The sequence below is a fragment of the Erythrolamprus reginae genome, chromosome 1 (genome assembly GCF_031021105.1).
Source record: "Erythrolamprus reginae isolate rEryReg1 chromosome 1, rEryReg1.hap1, whole genome shotgun sequence".
NCBI classification, from domain to species: domain Eukaryota; kingdom Metazoa; phylum Chordata; class Lepidosauria; order Squamata; family Dipsadidae; genus Erythrolamprus; species Erythrolamprus reginae.
This window is the reverse complement of record NC_091950.1, coordinates 365,809,952-365,827,516: the sequence shown is the minus strand read 5'-3', so window position 1 is coordinate 365,827,516 and position 17,565 is coordinate 365,809,952. Positions and strand designations below refer to the sequence as shown.

Below are 17,565 nucleotides of genomic sequence, written 5' to 3'. Positions count from 1 at the left end.
TTTCAGATGTGAATTCTAGTTCAAATATTTCATTAAATGTCTTATCTAACATCTTTCGTAAATCGGGGCTTAGGCAGCAATTGGTTGTCCCCACCTCACTCCAGCCAGTTCTGCCAGCCTGCTTACCTAGGAGTTATAAATAACATTTCTTCCCCCAAACTGCAATTATAAACTAAATGCAAATATAGCTTACCTTAATGCTCGTTGATTGTAGCTTCTGAAAAAAATACCTCTGAAATGATAAGGGGACTTTCAACAAGGCAATGACTGCACTGCATAAACAGGCGGTATGCTAGAACAAAAGAATGGCAAGTCTGATCAGAATTATTTATTTATTCATTCATTCATTCATTCATTCATTCATTTATTGGATTTGTATGCTGCCCCTCTCCGTAAACTCGGGGCGGTTAACAACAATGATGAAAACAGCATGTAACAATCCAATCCAATACTAAAATAACTACAAAAAACCTTATTATAAAAACCAAACATACATACAGACATACCATGCGTAAATTGTAAAGGCCTAGGGGGAAAGAATATCTCAGTTCCCCCATGCCTAACGGCAGAGGTCGGTTTTAAGAAGTTTACAAAAGGCGAGGAGGGTGGGGGCAATTCTAATCTCTGGGGGGAGTTGGTTCCAAAGGGCCAGGGCCGCTACAGAGAAGGCTCTTCCCCTGGGTCCCGCCAAACGACATTGTTTAGTTGACGGGACCCAAAGAAGGCCCACTCTGTGGGACCTAACTGGTCGCTGGGATTCGTGCAGCAGAAGGCGGTCCCTGAGATAATCTGGTCCGGTGCCATGAAGGGCTTTATAGGTCATAACCAACACTTTGAATTGTGACCGGAAATTGATCGGCAACCAATGCAGACTGCGGAGTGTTGGTGTAACATGGGCATATTTGGGGAAGCCCATGACTGCTCTCGCAGCTGCATTCTGCACGATCTGAAGTTTCCAAACACTTTTCAAAGGTAGCCCCATGTAGAGATCATTGCAGTAGTCGAACCTCAAGGTGATGAGGGCATGAGTGATTGTGAGCAGTGACTCCCGGTCCAAATAGGGCCGCAACTGGTGCACCAGGCGAACCTGGGCAAACGCCGCCCTCGCCACAGCTGAAAGATGTTTCTCTAATGTGAGCTGTGGATCGAGGAGGACGCCCAAGTTGCAGACCCTCTCTGAGGGGGTGAATGACTCCCCCCCCCGGGGTGATGGATGGACAGATTGTCCTTGGGAGGCAAAACCCACAGCCACTCCATCTTATCAGGGTTGAGTTTGAGTCTGTTGACACCCATCCAGACCCCAACAGCCTCCAGACACCGGCACATCACCGGCACATTATTTGTTTTACCAAAAGAATATGAGCAAACTCTGGGCGCTACTACTTTAGTTCCTGGTGCTTAGCAAACCAAGACACAACACACTATTGATCCCAAAAGCTCGAGAAATAGGAAACTGGATATGGAAGAAATCTGGAAGAAAATTTGCAAATCCTAAGAACTCCCATGTTCCTATACTGAACTGGGCATACAAGAGAATATCTGATGTTGACAGTCAGTGTCAATTTGGTGCTTATCTCCACTTATTCTAATAATCCCCCAATTAGCAAAATTATTTACTTGCTTGGCTGGAGGATTATAGGAACTGAGGCCTGAAGCATGCCAGCAAAGGTTACACTACAGTCAACGAAAGTGGCCAGCAAGATATGAACCTAAATTCAGACTAACATGGTTGGGTCAAATCAAAAGTCCAACTAATCAAATATCCTGTTTGGTCCATCGGATGTCTTTGGGAAGTATGCAAAGAAATATTGAGGCAATTGTCCTCCTTCCTGATGTTCAGGTGTTATTGTTATTATTTCCGACCTCTAGGCTCTTTTTTAAAAACATAAAAATTAAATTCTACCTGCACAACAGGCAAAACAAATTTCAAAATATATGGCATCTTTTCCAAGGATCAAATGAAAATGGCTTGAAGAACATCTAAAATCTAGTAAAAATAAAGTAAACTCAATTCAACATTGATTGTTTGCCACTTTGTTTTTGGAACAAGTATAAATGGCACTAGTATTCATAGGCGACTGAGCCAATAAAAGAAATACTAGACTGGTTAAAAGCCGTGCTGAAACCCAATCAGTATTACTGAATAAAGCAAAGACAGAACAATTATATAAGGTTTCTGGCATGACTCTACAACCAAACCTTTTATATAATGCACATCATAGCATGAGAGTCTGAAGTATTATTTTAAAAACCAAAAGTTCTGGAAAACGAAATAAAATTAGGCAGGAAAGAGAAGCAGTCTTTCCTTCTTCTCCATTGAAGTATATTTTGAATTAAATATGTGTAAATACACATTAAAAACATTAAAAATACACATATTTAAGCTTTTCAGTTTGAGGATTCTGTTCGCTTATCTCAGGCCAAAAGCAGGAGTGTTTTCCATATAATAAATTATATTACTTGCCATGTATGATACTGGTGCATATTTTTGGTTCAAGGCTTCCACTTCTTCCAACACATGGCCAAACACAGACATCATTCTCCTTTCATATTCACTTGCAGCGTGGGCCATTCTAGCAGAGCCATATTCCTGAAAGCTGTTTAAAAAGACACATATTCCGGGTGTGGTTATTTTATCTTTCCTGCAGAGCACTTTTTATACAGGCAATCTTGGACTCACAACAGTTCATTTAGTAATTGTTCAAAGTTACAGCAGCATCGAGTGACTTATGACTATTTTCCACGCTTATGACCGTTGCAGCTTCCCCATGGTCACATTATCAAAAATCATCTTATTTTTCGGACTATAAGACACACCCAACGGTTTCAAAGAGATAAGTAAGTGGGGAAAAAGTTTTTGTACTCTCCGGGCCTCAGAAATACTCTGCAAGCCCCCCCAAACCCTCTTTGTACCCTGTTTTTCAGGGGCGTTTTTACCTTCCCCAGCCCCTAGGAGCACTCTGCAGGCCTTCCAAACTTTCTGAACACCCTGGGTTTTTTTAAAAAACGTCCAGTTTTTCACCCTTTTTAAAAGAATTGTGTCTGCAGAGAGTCTAGGAAGCCTGCAGATTACTAATGTGGGTTGGTGGAAAGCAGAAATGCCCCCATTTTTGCAAAAATCACTCCATTTTTTGCCTTCCCCCAAACCCTAGGAGCACTCTGTAGGTCTCCCAAACCCTCTGCGCACCCCATTTTTGCAAAAAATGGGCCTAAATGGGATGTGAAAAAGGGATGGGGCTCCAGGAGACCAAAAATGGCTGCATTCAATGCATAAGACTCAACGACATTTCCACCCTCTTTGGGGGGGGGGGATGCGTCTTATACTCCAAAAAATACGGTGACATCCTTGGTAACTGATTGTGCGGTATGATTGCTTTTAATATCTATGGGTTTTAAATCTCGTTTTTTAATTTTATTGGATTTGTATTCTATGTATCGTATTGTTGTTGTTGTGAGCCGCCCCAAGTCTTCGGAGAGGGGCGGCATACAAATCTAATAAATCTTAAATCTTAATCTTAAATCTTAACTGGTGCCCCAGGGTCACTTGATAACACTTTTTGCAACCTTTTGACAAGCAAAGGTCAGTGGGGAAGCCAGATTCACTTACCCACCCCAGTGATCCACTTAACAACTGTGGCAAGAAAAGTCGTACAATGGGGCAAAATTCAACTTAAGAACTGTCTCACTTAACAACAGACATTGTAGCTCAATTGTGGTGGCAAGTACCTGTATTTACGCATATTTGAAGCATCTAGTTGGAAGGGTTAACAGAATAAAGAATATCAATTATATTACTTATGCAAAATTAAACACAGAAAACACAATATACCAAGAGTAATATTACTGGATAGTTTCTTATATTCTTTTCAATATTGGAGCCATTATGTTGCTTAAATCTTCATAATATTTTTTTTCCACAGTTAACCATCTGGGGTGTATCTCGAAGTCCAGATTTTTAAATAATGAATTGAGTAAGTGGTGATTTCTATCAACTCACCCAGATTTTAAGATGAGCACTAGATTCATATGGATTGATGATGAAGCTTAAGAGGACTAAATCAGTGCTGAATGCAATATCTCAAATGTGCTCCAGAACCTTTTCTAATATTGCACAGGAAATATGCAAATGCTCGCTAGCAGAAATAATGGGAAAAGCACTTCCTGAACCAGGACATTAGAGCTGTGTTTCTTAACCCTCACAAATTAATATAGGTGAGATTCAGTTCCCAGAATTCCCCAGTTGTTAAGATTGAGACACACTACACTAAACTCTTTAGATTGCTCTTTAGATTCAAGCTGAAAAATTGCTTGTATGTGTATGAACTTTGGCAAAAATAAGGCCCAAGTCCACTCTAAACCACCTGTGCAGCTTTAGATCAAAGTACAGCACATCCCCAGAAGAAATATTCATGCAAGACAGCTGTTTTCCATAAGGGTACATGAGGTCCAAGATTGTAGGGGGCAATATGCTGACATTTATTAACCATTCAGAGAGTGCTGTTAAACATTGAGGAGCGGTATATAAATTTAAATGCTATTGCTATTGCTACCTTGCTTTCATAAAGATTTCAAGAAGCAGCTGTTGAGTGCTCTTTTACAGAAACTTCGTATAGCTTTTATTTTATAACAAAACTGCTCAGATGAACATTCCCCAACGTGCTTTTTCCAGTTATGCTGGACTTTAGCTCCCATAATGTCTAGCCAACATATTTTTATTTTATTTTATTTATTCATTTGTCAATACACAAAATACATAGGAAGAAAATAGACATGTAGTAATATATATAAGGGTAAAGTGAACTTAGAGGAGAGGATATATGAAAGAAAGAAAATATACTGTATATGATAAGCGAGAGAAAGGAAAGACAATTGGACAGGGGACGAAAGACACACCAGTACACTTATGTACCCATGGAGGTAACATGAATATTAGTGGAAAAAATTAGCCAAAAAAGAAAGACAAAAGGCAATCTGAATTAGGTATACCTTGCAGATTCAGGATCTAAGATCAGAGCTTCAATTGCATGTGATATTAATAAGCAACTCTGCTGCTGCCTGTAGTAACGTTAAAGAATAATAACAAAGAAAAGTTGCAACATACATTTTATATTATCTTATACCCATTTAAGGATTTGAATAATGATGGGAAACCAGCATTTGTTACACATGCATGACATATCCTATAGCATTGAAAAAATCAGTCTATGTATTTGAATGAGACACAAGTATTCTTCTAACCTGGGGACATTTTTTTCTCTTGTATCAGTGCAACAAAACCTCAGAAGAAGTTGGCAGTTGGTGATACAAGACATAAAAGGCCTGAATGAACAGTTCACAGGATATGGCTAACAGCCCAGGGCAGACATATGTGCAAGCAAGAGAGATCTATGCACAGTTGGAAGTACATTTGTAGCAGCAGTGTCCATTGCCAAAAGAATAAATGAAGCAAATAAGAGTCTTAAATAACAAAGTGGAAGAAATGGGGAGAGTCCTGCTTTCCCAAAGCAAAATTAAGAAAAAAAATTAATTTTACACTATTTCCCACTAGGTTAACAGAAAGCATATTTTGCATACACAAAATTGCCTTCTCAATTATTTGCATATGTAGCCAGAAGATAAAGAAACAAATCTCAGAACTAGAAAAGAAATATCGGGGGCTTGTGTTGTAGGGTAGAGACAAAATAAAACAAAAAACCCCCCACAATCCTTCAGAATAGTTCCACTTCAGACTTTACAATGGAACATTCTGAGCCTTCCGTTTTGACTGAATCACATTTAAAACAATATTGAGTATTCTTGCAGAAGATATAATGAGGAGCTCCCTCACGCTCTTTTAGTTTTTGTCCTGGGGCTACAACAGTACTGGTAACTATGCTATGTTGTCCATCAACTTATGTGCAGAAAAACTACCTTGGTGGTGACTTTCTAAAATAACTTCAACATTTAAAAAAATATCTAATCAAACAATAACAACTTTTTCAGACTCTCATGCAACTGAGCCAGGAAATAAAGCAAGCAACAATAATGGATTATCTTAATACAACTGCAATTTGCCGGTAACCTGTGCCCCACAACCCAGCAACAGCAGTTCTGTTAATGGGCAATCCTAATTGATAACTCATCAACCAAACCCCCAACATATAAATGAAGAAAGCAGGGTGATTTATATATTTCACAACTGGAAGAAACCATATATATATATACTGTTTGATATACATGTACAAAGTACATTTTTGCATTCAGCAACTTATCTCAAAAAGAAAGCATGATTCAGAGAGAAGATATAGCAAAAGCAGTGTGGCATTACTGTCTGTAAACTATTAACTTTCTAATATCAGTCATGGAATTTGGGTCTCAAGTTTTAATGGCGTTTGTACTCTCCAACCTTTGGAGAAATGATAACAAGAAGACATTCCATTGTCTTCTTTTGCTCCCAGAACACAGCTCTGACGTACAGAGTATTTTGTCTCAAACGTGCTTTTTTCAAGAAGCAACTGAACTTTTTGATTTTTCTTTGAGGACGTTTCAGGAGATTTGAAGAAGCTTCTTGGATGAGAAGCGAAACGTCTTCAAAGAAAAACCAGAAAGTCCAGTTGGCTCTTGAAAAAAGCACCTGTGATCTAGATGAATTACTTACAAAACCATAGATACAGAGTACAGTGATACCTTGTCTTACAAACTTAATTGGTTCCGGGACGAGGTTCTTAAGGTGAAAAGTTTGTAAGACGAAACAATGTTTCCCATAGGAATCAATGGAAAAGCGATTAATGCGTGCAAGCCCAAAATTCACCCCTTTTGCCAGCCGAAGCACCCGTTTTTGTGCTGCTGGGATTCCCCTGAGGCTCCCCTCCGTGGGAAACCCCACCTCTGGACTTCTGTGTTTTTGCCATGCTGCAAGAGAATCCCAGCAGAGAAATCCCAGCATCGTAAAAATGAGCTCTTCGCTGGCAACGGAAGTCTGGAGGTGGGGTTTCCCAGCGAAGGGAGCATCAGTGAAATCGCAGCATCACAAAAACACCGAAGTCCTCGAAACCCCACCTCCGGACCTTTGTGTTTTTGCGATGCTGCGATTTCACTGAGGCTCCCCTTGCTGGGAAACTCCACCTCCAAACTTCCGTTGCCAGCGAAGCGCCCATTTTTGCGCTGCTGGGATTCCCCTGCAGCATCACAAAAACACGGAAGTCCGGAGGTGTGGTTTCCCATGGAGGAGAGCCTAAGGGGAATCCCAGCAGCGCAAAAACAGGTGCTTCGCTGGCAACGGAAGTTCGGAGGTGGGGCATCCCAGCGGCAGCGGTGGGTTTGTAAGGTGAAAATAGTTTGTAAGAAGAGGCAAAAAAATCTTAAACCCTGGGTTTGTATCTCGAAAAGTTTGTATGATGAGGCGTTTGTAAGACGAGGTATCACTGTATTTTGTTCTTGGGCAAAGAAGATACTTAATTTCACAATCCTACTTGTGATAATCAAATACAATCACCAAGAATAAGAAAATATGATATGGGCTATATCAAATGGGACAGACCTTAAATTTTAAATTAAATTAAAAGGCGTATTTTCAGTGATGAATTCTGGCAGGCCAACCATCATCGTGCTGTTTTTAACTTTAAAAATAAACTTGCATGTGCAAACTGTAAGTATCTAAAAACTGCCTGCACAAATTTACTACTACTTAGGCTCCCATAATAGATTAAAGGGAGCCTCTTTTGGAGAAAAACTTCCAAGCTCTGGTTGTTTAAGAAACAAGATAATCAAATTCAAACAAGCATGGCTTCTATACATACATTATAAGGCAAGGCAAATCCGAGCACTTACAGTAGGGGTTTAAGGGGTCAAATGTTTATAAACATTGCAAATTGATTAGGGTACAGTAAAGGTTAAGTTTTAAGCACAGTGAACTTAAGAAACCAAATACCAAGCTTCTCTCTTTGTTCTTTTCTTTCAGTATTCATAAACAACAATATAATAGAGGTTCTAGTATTAAATTCCAAGCTTTAAGCGCTTTTTTTCATATTATAAGAAGCAGGATACAGTTCCACATTTCTCAGAGTTTCAGAGTCTGCATCAAAAGAAGACTGATAGAGATCACAGTATCTTGCTGCAAGGTTCCTGAATTCTTCCATGGAGAGTTTCATCTGCAGTAGTACAAAGTGGAGGCGAAACAGAAAAAGCAGCCAAAAAAAGAAAAGAAAAGAAAGAAAAGACACTGGTCATGATTAAACATAATACATAGAGAATTCAACCAAGAAGTTTATATTATATTGGCCTGTCCTTTTTCCTATGATTATCTATTGCTTATTTTCACTTCAGTTATCATAGCATCCCTACACCAAGTCCAGCTATTCTTAGATCAAAGGCCAGTCTCTGCTGCAGAGACTCCTAAACGCGATCCTAAAATTCTTTCTGTACTTGGCTCTAGTTCTCTCTTATAGTTCCCCATAAAATGAAGCAAGATGAGATTATTGGCAGCAGGATTGGACTCAAATCTCAACTCATGCTTCTCCCTGTGGCTGAAAGTACCTAATTTTGCTGAAAGTAGCATTTGCCTTGTCCTGCTGTTAGCTGGCATGTAAGATTTTCTTTTTGCTACAGACTCCACATGTTGCCTTCCTGTTTCACATGTCTCCTCCTCTCATTTCAGATGAATAAATAGAAGGAACAGGATTTTTCATATTAAGGAACAGTCTGCTCTGGAAGACCTGCTAAGCTACATGCGTTATGGCCTCTAAAACAAGTTAGATGGAAACTAATGCACTCTACTGATTCCTGGTATCCAGGAAATGACAATTTTTGGATCATTTGCTTGTTTCAATGCCATAATGTTTCAGTGATATACTAATAATAATAATAATAATAATAATAATAATAATAATAATAATAATAATAATAATTATTATTATTATTATTATTATTATTATTTATTAGATTTGTATGCCGCCCCTCTCCGAAGACTCGGGGCGGCTCACAACAATAATAAAAACAATATTATAGTAGAACAAATCTAATATTACAAAACATATACAATCCTATCATTATTTTAAAAAACCAAACAACACATTCATACCAAACATAAAACAAAGTATAAAAGAGCCTGGGGGAAAGGTGTCTCAACTCCTCCATGCCTGGCAGTATAAGTGAGTCTTGAGTAGTTTACGAAAGACAGGGAGGGTGGGGGCAATTCTAATCTCCGGGGGGAGTTGATTCCAGAGGGCCGGGGCCGCCACAGAGAAGGCTCTTCCCCTGGGGCCCGGCAAACGGCAACTCTTTGGGACCTTATCGATCGCTGGGATTCGTGCTGTAGTAGGCGGTTCCGGAGGTACTCTGGTCCAGTGCCATGTAGGGCTTTAAAGGTTATAACCAACACTTTGAATTGTGAATTGATATATACTATATATATGCAAAACTATATTATTAGGGATATTGCAGAGGTCTAATGTCTTTCAACATAAAATAGTTTATTGCTTTAAAATGTCAGTACAGTAGACCCCCGCTCGTTGCGAGGGTTCCGTTCCAGGACCCCCCGCAACGAGCGGGTTTTCGCGAAGTAGCGCTGCGGAAGTAAAAACACCGTCTGCGCATGTGCAGATGGCGTTTTTACTCCCACAGCGCTAGCGAGGAGCCGAAGATTGGGGGCGGGGCGGCTGTTTGCCACCGGCATGGAGGGCTTCCTAGCAGCCCCCCAAACCCGGGTTGGGGGTCCGGGGGGCGCTGGCTCTCGGCGCTTTCGAGCTGAGTCCGGGAGCGAATTCGCTTCCGGACTCAGCTCAAAACCGCCGATAGCAAGCGGCAAGGAACGGCTTGTCTCGGCGCTTTCGAGCTGACCGGACTCAGCTCGAAAGCGCCGAGACAAGCCGTTCCTTGCCGCTTGCTATCGGCGGTTTTGAGCTGAGTCCGGAAGCGAATTCGCTTCCGGACTCAGCTCAAAAGCGCCGATAGCAAGCGGCAAGGAACGGCTTGTCTCGGCGCTTTCGAGCTGACCGGACTCAGCTCGAAAGCGCCGAGACAAGCCGTTCCTTGCCGCTTGCTATCGGCGCTTTTGAGCTGAGTCCGGGAGCGAATTCGCTCCCGGACTCAGCTCAAAAGCGGCGAGTATGAACGGCGTGGGCGGGCGAAGGGCGGGCGGCAGCGAGGAGTTTGCGTGGGCGGTGGGGAAACTCCTCGCTGACGCCAGCAAGAGGGGGAAGACCCAGGGAAGCCGCTGCCATCTACGCATGCGTGCCCGGCACGCATGCGTAGATGGTATTTTTGACTTCCGGGTTGAAAAATAGCGAAGTACCCTGTTCGCAATGGTTGGGGACGCAATAAACGGGGGATCACTGTATACCACTTTTCAGTAAATTTCAAAACAGTTTAATAATTTTCTCTATATAACATCTACTTTTGAATCCACGCAACTTGAAAAATTAAACAAAATTAGATTATATAACTGACAAATAAAATTGGATCACAAAACTATAATGTTTTGGAGTGTTTTAAGAAATTAATTGCCAAAGCCATCCTAGGATGACTTAGCATTAACTTGCCTTCTACAGAAAAATACACAAAGGAGGAAGAAATATTTTGTGTGAGTTTTCTAAACGTTAAACCTGTACTTGACAAGGTCATGCTTTTTATGGAGGTCATTCCAATTCCAATTTAAAGGGGAATATCCCACAGGATTTCATTAAATAGATCTTTAAGCGGTGGTAGAAGTAAAATCTAGTCTCAAACAACAATGCCTAAATAAAGATATAACAGCCCTTTTCACGAAATGCGCCTCAGAAATCAACCATCAACTTACTGCTCTCAAAAAGCATTGGATTTAGAATATTGACCATAAGTTACAAGAAGGCAGATCTCAGTTGACATTAAGAAAAAATGAGCAAACAACAGACATTTTTATTACAGAGCCACTGTAACTCTTAGGGGGCATCTGCCTTAGATGACCCTTTTCAGGATAGATTTCTATGACCGAAGAGGTGATGAAGACTCGGACTCAAGGAGTGGTGAAACTGGCAGTTATAGATTTGGATAATTGCCATTGTGTGAAAGACTTTTATGGTGCTGGAGATGGAATGGAAAAATGATAGGCTTTTATCCCTATTTTTCATTTTGCCTTGATCAGAATGAGGCAAGACAGGCCTCACAGAACATCTTGAATCCTCAATGGGTCACTCACTCAGTACCAGTAATGTCCTCGAAGAGGGGCAGCATATAAATTCAATTAATAAAATAAATAAATAAATAAATAAATAATGACAGCACACAGACTTAAAAGCTCTCTGTGGGCAGAGGAACATCTATTTATTATTATAGTGGTGCATATGCACATGTTGGTAATGACCTTTAAAGCCCTACATGGCATTGGGCCAGAATACATCCAGAACCGCCTTCTACCGCACGAATCCCAGAGGCCGATAAGGTCCCACAGAGTTGGCCTTCTCCGGGTCCCGTCGACCAAACAATGTCGTTTGGCGAGCCCCAGGGGAAGAGCCTTCTCTGTGGCGGCCCCGGCCCTCTGGAACCAACTCCCCCCAGAGATTAGAACGGCCCCCACCCTCCTTGTCTTTCGCAAATTACTTAAGACCCACCTTTGTCGCCAGGCATGGGGGAGTTAAGTTATCCTTTCCCCCTAGGCTATTACAAGTTATGCATGGTATGTTTGTGTGTATGTTTGGTTTTTGATAATAAGGGTTTTTTAGTTGTTTTTATTAATTGGATTGTTCATGTTGTTTTACCACTGTAGTTACCCGCCCCGAGTCTGCGGAGAGGGGCGGCATACAAATCCAATAAATAATAATAATAATAATAATAATAATCTACATCTTGTAAATGTAACTCCTGATTGATTTCTTAAAAAGATATGGAAGCCACCATACAATTTGTAGGACATGGTAGGAAGTATAGAGAAAGATAAGGAATGACCTTATCTTTCTCTAAGCTTTGATTACAGTTTGATTGTGCTTTGGTTAATGCTTACTCCAACTGGTGGCTCACAAATTAAAAGGCAATTACAATAACCTCTTCCGTTAAAAAAGTAGCAATGGTAGGTAACTAGTACGGTACTTTCAGCAAAGAAGAAGACTGTTAGCATACACTACAGGAAGAAAATTTGTTCCTGTAATGCTACCACTTGTGAAGGAGATTCTTGGGAGCCATAGGGCCAAAGATCAGGCAACTGCAATGGGAAGACAAGTTTTCCTTATGAATTACTCAAAGAACCTGAAGAAGAATTGAGCGAAAAATAACACAAAAATAATTTATTTTAACAAATTTTGTGGTCTAAAATAAATTTTAAGGGATTTAGTGGAAACTATGGCTAGTAATGTGATACTTGTGGGGGTAAAGTTCCTACCAAACACAGGTAATCCTCACTTAGTAACTACTAATGAGATTGGCAACTTGCTTGTTAAGCAGGTGCTATGTAAAACTGCTTGCGCTTACTTCAGCTTTCCTTTGTCCTACATAATATTTTGTAAATGTGAGGATTATTTGTTTGTTTGTTTATTTGTTTTTTTTTAATGCCGCCGTTAGCATAGAAACATAGAAGACTGACGGCAGAAAAAGACCTCATGATCCATCTAGTCTGCCCTTATACTATTTCCTGTATTTTTATCTTAGGATGGATATGTTTATCCCAAGCATGTTTAAATTCAGTTACTGTGGATTTACCAACCACATCTGCTGGAGGTTTGTTCCAAGGATCTACTACTCTTTCAGTAAAATAATATTTTCTCATGTTGCTTTTGATCTTTCCCCCAACTAACTTCAGATTGTGTCCCCTTGTTCTTGTGTTCACTTTCCTATTAAAAACACTTCCCTCCTGAACCTTATTTAACCCTTTTACATATTTAAATGTTTCGATCATGTCCCCCCTTTTCCTTCTCCTTAGACTCTTCCTTCTCCTTAGACTCAGGGCAGCTTACAACATGTTAGCAACAGCACTTTTTAATAGAGCCAACATATTGCCCCCACAATCCGGGTCCTCATTTTACCCACCTCGGAAGGATGGAAGGCTGAGTCAACCTTGAGCCGGTGATGATATTTGAACCGCTGACCTGCAGATCTAGCAGTCAGCTTTAGTGGCCTGCAGTACTGCAATCTGTCCTCTGCTTGGGTGGATTGGTCATAAAGGTACTTTTCCCATCACCATTATAATTAAAAACAGTCATAAAACGGGTACCATCTGCAATTTCTCCAGACTCTAGAAGGTTCAAAGGGGTTTTACACAGTTGCATAACTCATGTGAGGAATCACATAGAATCATTATAAAGAAGTATGTTCACAAAGCAGGTGGATCAGGTCACTTGCCTGGTTGGAAATACGACCACATCGCTGGAGATCACTGCCTGAAGTCATGGCAATTGTTGTGGCAATGGCAGGTGGGGGGCTAGTCTTCAGGCTATTACAGGTGCAAATGAGCTGAGAGAAAGCCTGGAGGAGGTCAATGCGTAGTTTAACAAATCCACACTGAAAACTCAAAGGGTTAAGTGGTGTGCTGGCAGCCTGGAAGGGGAAAAAAAACCAGGTAAAGGTATAACTTGGAGATTCATAATCTGTATCCAAAGTAAGCAAGTTCATAAATAATAATCTACTAAATGGTGGGAAACGATTTTCCAAAGAGGAAAGGAGGGCTTGTTTAGATAGGGATTATTTATTAAAAGCAAAAAACCACTTACACAAATGACTGTGCAGATGGTAGCTTCTGCTTATGTTTTGAGATTGCTGCAATTTGCATTGGGGGTAAGTGGACTATATTTAACATATAGATTACCAAACCAATATCATTTGCACCATGCTCTGATTTTGGTGACCTAGTATAGTAGTTCTTCCCTTACTCCACTGAGCCAATTAAATCATCTTCAGAAGAGAAGAGGAGGTGGAGAACAGGTCTTGTTTTCCAATAAGAAATAAACAATTAGTGAATGTAATATTTCAAGGACAAGATGGTACAATGGATTACTGTCCTGGTGTTATGAAAAATGTTATATGATGCTATGGTTTTCTAAAATTCTTAAACTCAAATTACCTAATTTGATTCATGAATTATCCTTTGAATTCAAGATAAGGGAGGCAGGATAAAGGAAAAGAAACATAAAGAGGGAAAATGCCCAGAGGGCACTTGTAAAGAACATCTAGGCATCAGATCAGATGCATTTTGAAGTGATGAATATCTTATCATGATTTTGTTAATCTTGACCGCAACGCTTTATCTGCCCAGTTTTTAAATATCCTATTAAAGGGCAGAGACACTCCAAATAACCAAGCAAACATTTGTCCAGTGAGAGGAATAATGATATCAGCGATGCCCAACCTTTCCAGCTCCACTGACCAGTGGAAGAGGCAAAGAGATGGTTTCACATACACAACCTAGATCCCCTGCATATTCAGACAAAACTTCACTCACTCGCCACTCATGGGAACCCCTGAATTATATGATCACAATTTGTATAATTTTATCAAATAAAAAGCTATTACAAGGTTAATAAAGATTCAACCTGACACTTGTAAAAGCTTTCATTTTTATATACCCTTTCTATTCAAATAGAGTCCATTTTCATAGCATTATTCAATTAAATACATTTTCCGCTCTATATGAACGGTTTCATTTCTGCTTAGGCAAGGTTGACAAATTGCTTTGTTCTGGAGTCAGAAATCACAATTGCACAACACAAGAATGAAGGAATTTAGCTAACCTAATAAGTAAGCCCTTTACCCATTTCTTTTCTTTCTATCACACCAAGTGACTTGCTTGGAAGACATAATTTCTATATTCAGAAAATCTACATAAATAGAGATGGCCTATGTTTGTAAAAGCTCGAAAGAAAATTCTACAAGTACAGTAGACCTTTACTTACAAACACTTGCTCAAAGATAGTTTGGAGTTATGATAATACTGAAAAAAGTGATTTATAATTCACCCTTTAGGCCAGGGGTCTACAACCGTGGCAACTTTAAGACTTGTGGCCTTCAGCTCCCAGGGTTCCACAGTCAGCTTTGGGAGTTCTGGGAGTTCAATTCTGGGAATTGAAGTCCACAAGTCTTAAAGTTGCTAAGGTTGGAGACCCCTGCTTTAGGTTCTGACAGTCATACCATCCCTATGGTCAGGTGATTGCAATTTGGGTGCTTGGCAACTGGCTTGTATTTCAAAATGGCTGCAATGGTCTGTAGTCACATGATTATGTGACCTTCTCAGCCGGCCTTCAACAAGCAAAGTCAATAAGGAAAACCAGATTCACTTAATGGTCACATCATTTATTTAAAGAGTATGTGATTCACTTAAAGACTGTGATGATTTGCTTAATGACTGCTGTACAAATGTCATAAAATTGAGCCTGGTCATGGGAGGACACTTAACAACTATATCCCTTAGATATCAAAATTCTGGTCCCAATTGTGGGTTGTAAGTTGAGGACACTTATATCTATAATACGGATTTCAATATTTAATCATCGCATCTCTACCTCATTTTTCTTTCAGGAAACTTACAGCCCAGTAAAATGCGAGTATCAGAATAAACTGGGGAAGCAAATAATAGGCCCAGCCTCAGAAGTAAATGAGAATTTGACCACAGGGTTCTCAAATTTAAAAAATGGTGTTCTAATTTATACAGAATTTATTTATTTATTTATTTATTTATTGGATTTGTATGCCGCCCCTCTCCACAGACTCGGGGCGGCTAACAACAACAATAAAACAGTATATAACAAAATCCAATACTAAAAACAGTTAAAAACCCATTATATAAAAAAACCAATCATACATACAGACATACCATGCATAAAATTGTAAAGGCCTAGGGGAAAGTGTATCTCAGTTCCCCCATGCCTGGCGGCAGAGGTGGGTTTTAAGCAGCTTTCGAAAGGCAAGGAAGGTGGGGGCAATTCTAATCTCTGGGGGGAGTTGGTTCCAGAGGGCCGGGGCCGCCACAGAGAAGGCTCTTCCTTTGGGTCCCGCCAAGCGACATTGTTTGGTTGACGGGACCCGGAGAAGACCCACTCTGTGGGACCTAACTGGTCGCTGGGATTCGTTGGGAATTGGCTGACGAGTCACTTTGTGAATGAAGCTTTATAAAGATATTTTAAAATTCAACATCATTTCTTTTCCTCTTCTGCTTTACTAATGCATTTCAAAATTATGTGGCAAATTCAGCATTTCTGAGACGAATATAATTCGGCTGCAAATCCTCTGCCTCATTAGAATATATGCAATAGGCAAATTAACCTCTCTTTTTAAATGCTTCAGGAATGTGGAACATAGTTGTATTCTTGCAAAAGCCACATTTTTATTAATTTAAAAAAAAATAAGCTTGTGGGAAGAACGATCTCTCTTTGCAAAAAGGAACTTTGACACTTGACTGATTATACCAAGAATCAAAGACTGCTCAAATTGCAGTCAAAAATGTTAGTGTTCTGACTCTGCCTCCTCCATATTCAGTCTTGGATGAAAAGTTAATGCATGTATCAAAGCAACTCATGGTGTGCTCACACCTACACTCTTACACAGCAGTATTTTGTGACTGAAATTACAGTGGGAGTTAACTAGCTCCACAATAAATGAAGTTATTGAGAAACTAAACACTCCTCCTTTCCATATTGCCCACGCTGCTGGTTCAATGAGGGACACCCCCTTGAGTTTGCTTCTGCAACAATAAAGAATTTTATTGCTTAAAGGTGGAATGAATTTTTCCCCTGTTCTTTTTTAAACAATAGGTGTATCTGGGTTTCAAATAATCCAGGCATAAATTACTGTCTACAAAGAAGCTACCAGACTTCCTAGTTTGGTCAGCCTCTGGACTATGGATAAAAAGAAGGACCAGAGAAGCAAAGAAAAGGATGTATCAGACAGGATTTTCACATGCACCATTGGAACACCCCACTAACTATACAGTGGTACCTCTACCTACGAATGCCTCTACTTATGAACTTTTCTAGATAAGAACTGGGTGTTCAAGATTTTTTTGCCTCTTCTCAAGAACCATTTCCCACTTATAAACCGAGCCTCTGAAACTGTAACCGGAAAAGGCAGGGAGAAGCCTCTGTGGGACCTCTCTAGGAATCTCCTGGGAGGAAACAGGGCCGGAAAAGGCGGGGAGAAGCCTCTGTGGGGCCTCTCTAGGAATCTCCTGGGAGGAAACAGGGCTGGAAAAGGCAGGGAGAAGCCTCCATGGGGCCTCTCTAGGAATCTCCTGGGAAGAAACAGGGCTGGAAAAGGCAGGGAGAAGCCTCCATGGGGCCTCTCTAGGAATCTCCTGGGAGGAAACAGGGCCTCCACCCTCCCTGTGGTTTCCCCAACAGCACACATTATTTGCTTTTACATTGATTCCTATGGGAAAAATTGCTTCTTCTTACAAACTTTTCTACTTAAGAACCTGGTCACGGAACAAATTAAGTTCGTAAGTAGAGGTACCACTGTATTTGGTTCCTCTTCAGAAAGGGAGGAAGCTCATGTCCCGTCCATGTCTAAGCCTACCAGCTACTAGGAAATGATGGAATCTCCAGCTCCTAAATAAGAACCCACTGAATCATTGCTGAAATCTTAGTTCCAGCCAAAGCTTTTTCTGAACCATGAGATACAAAGCTTCTTTTGTAG

At 40.4% G+C, this 17,565-nt stretch overlaps 1 protein-coding gene across 1 annotated transcript in view; it reads right to left on the bottom strand.

The window, feature by feature from the left end:
- Positions 1-17,565, bottom strand: part of INTS7 (integrator complex subunit 7) — a 93,851-nt gene that overhangs the window by 42,994 nt on the left and 33,292 nt on the right. Inside the window, exons 14-18 of the mRNA XM_070734461.1 lie at positions 13,285-13,479; positions 8,026-8,129; positions 4,987-5,055; positions 2,465-2,597; positions 194-292 (exon numbers count right to left, since the gene is read on the bottom strand). Of these exons, the coding sequence (XP_070590562.1) occupies positions 194-292; positions 2,465-2,597; positions 4,987-5,055; positions 8,026-8,129; positions 13,285-13,479 (600 nt within the window). The remainder of the gene's footprint in view (positions 1-193; positions 293-2,464; positions 2,598-4,986; positions 5,056-8,025; positions 8,130-13,284; positions 13,480-17,565) is intronic.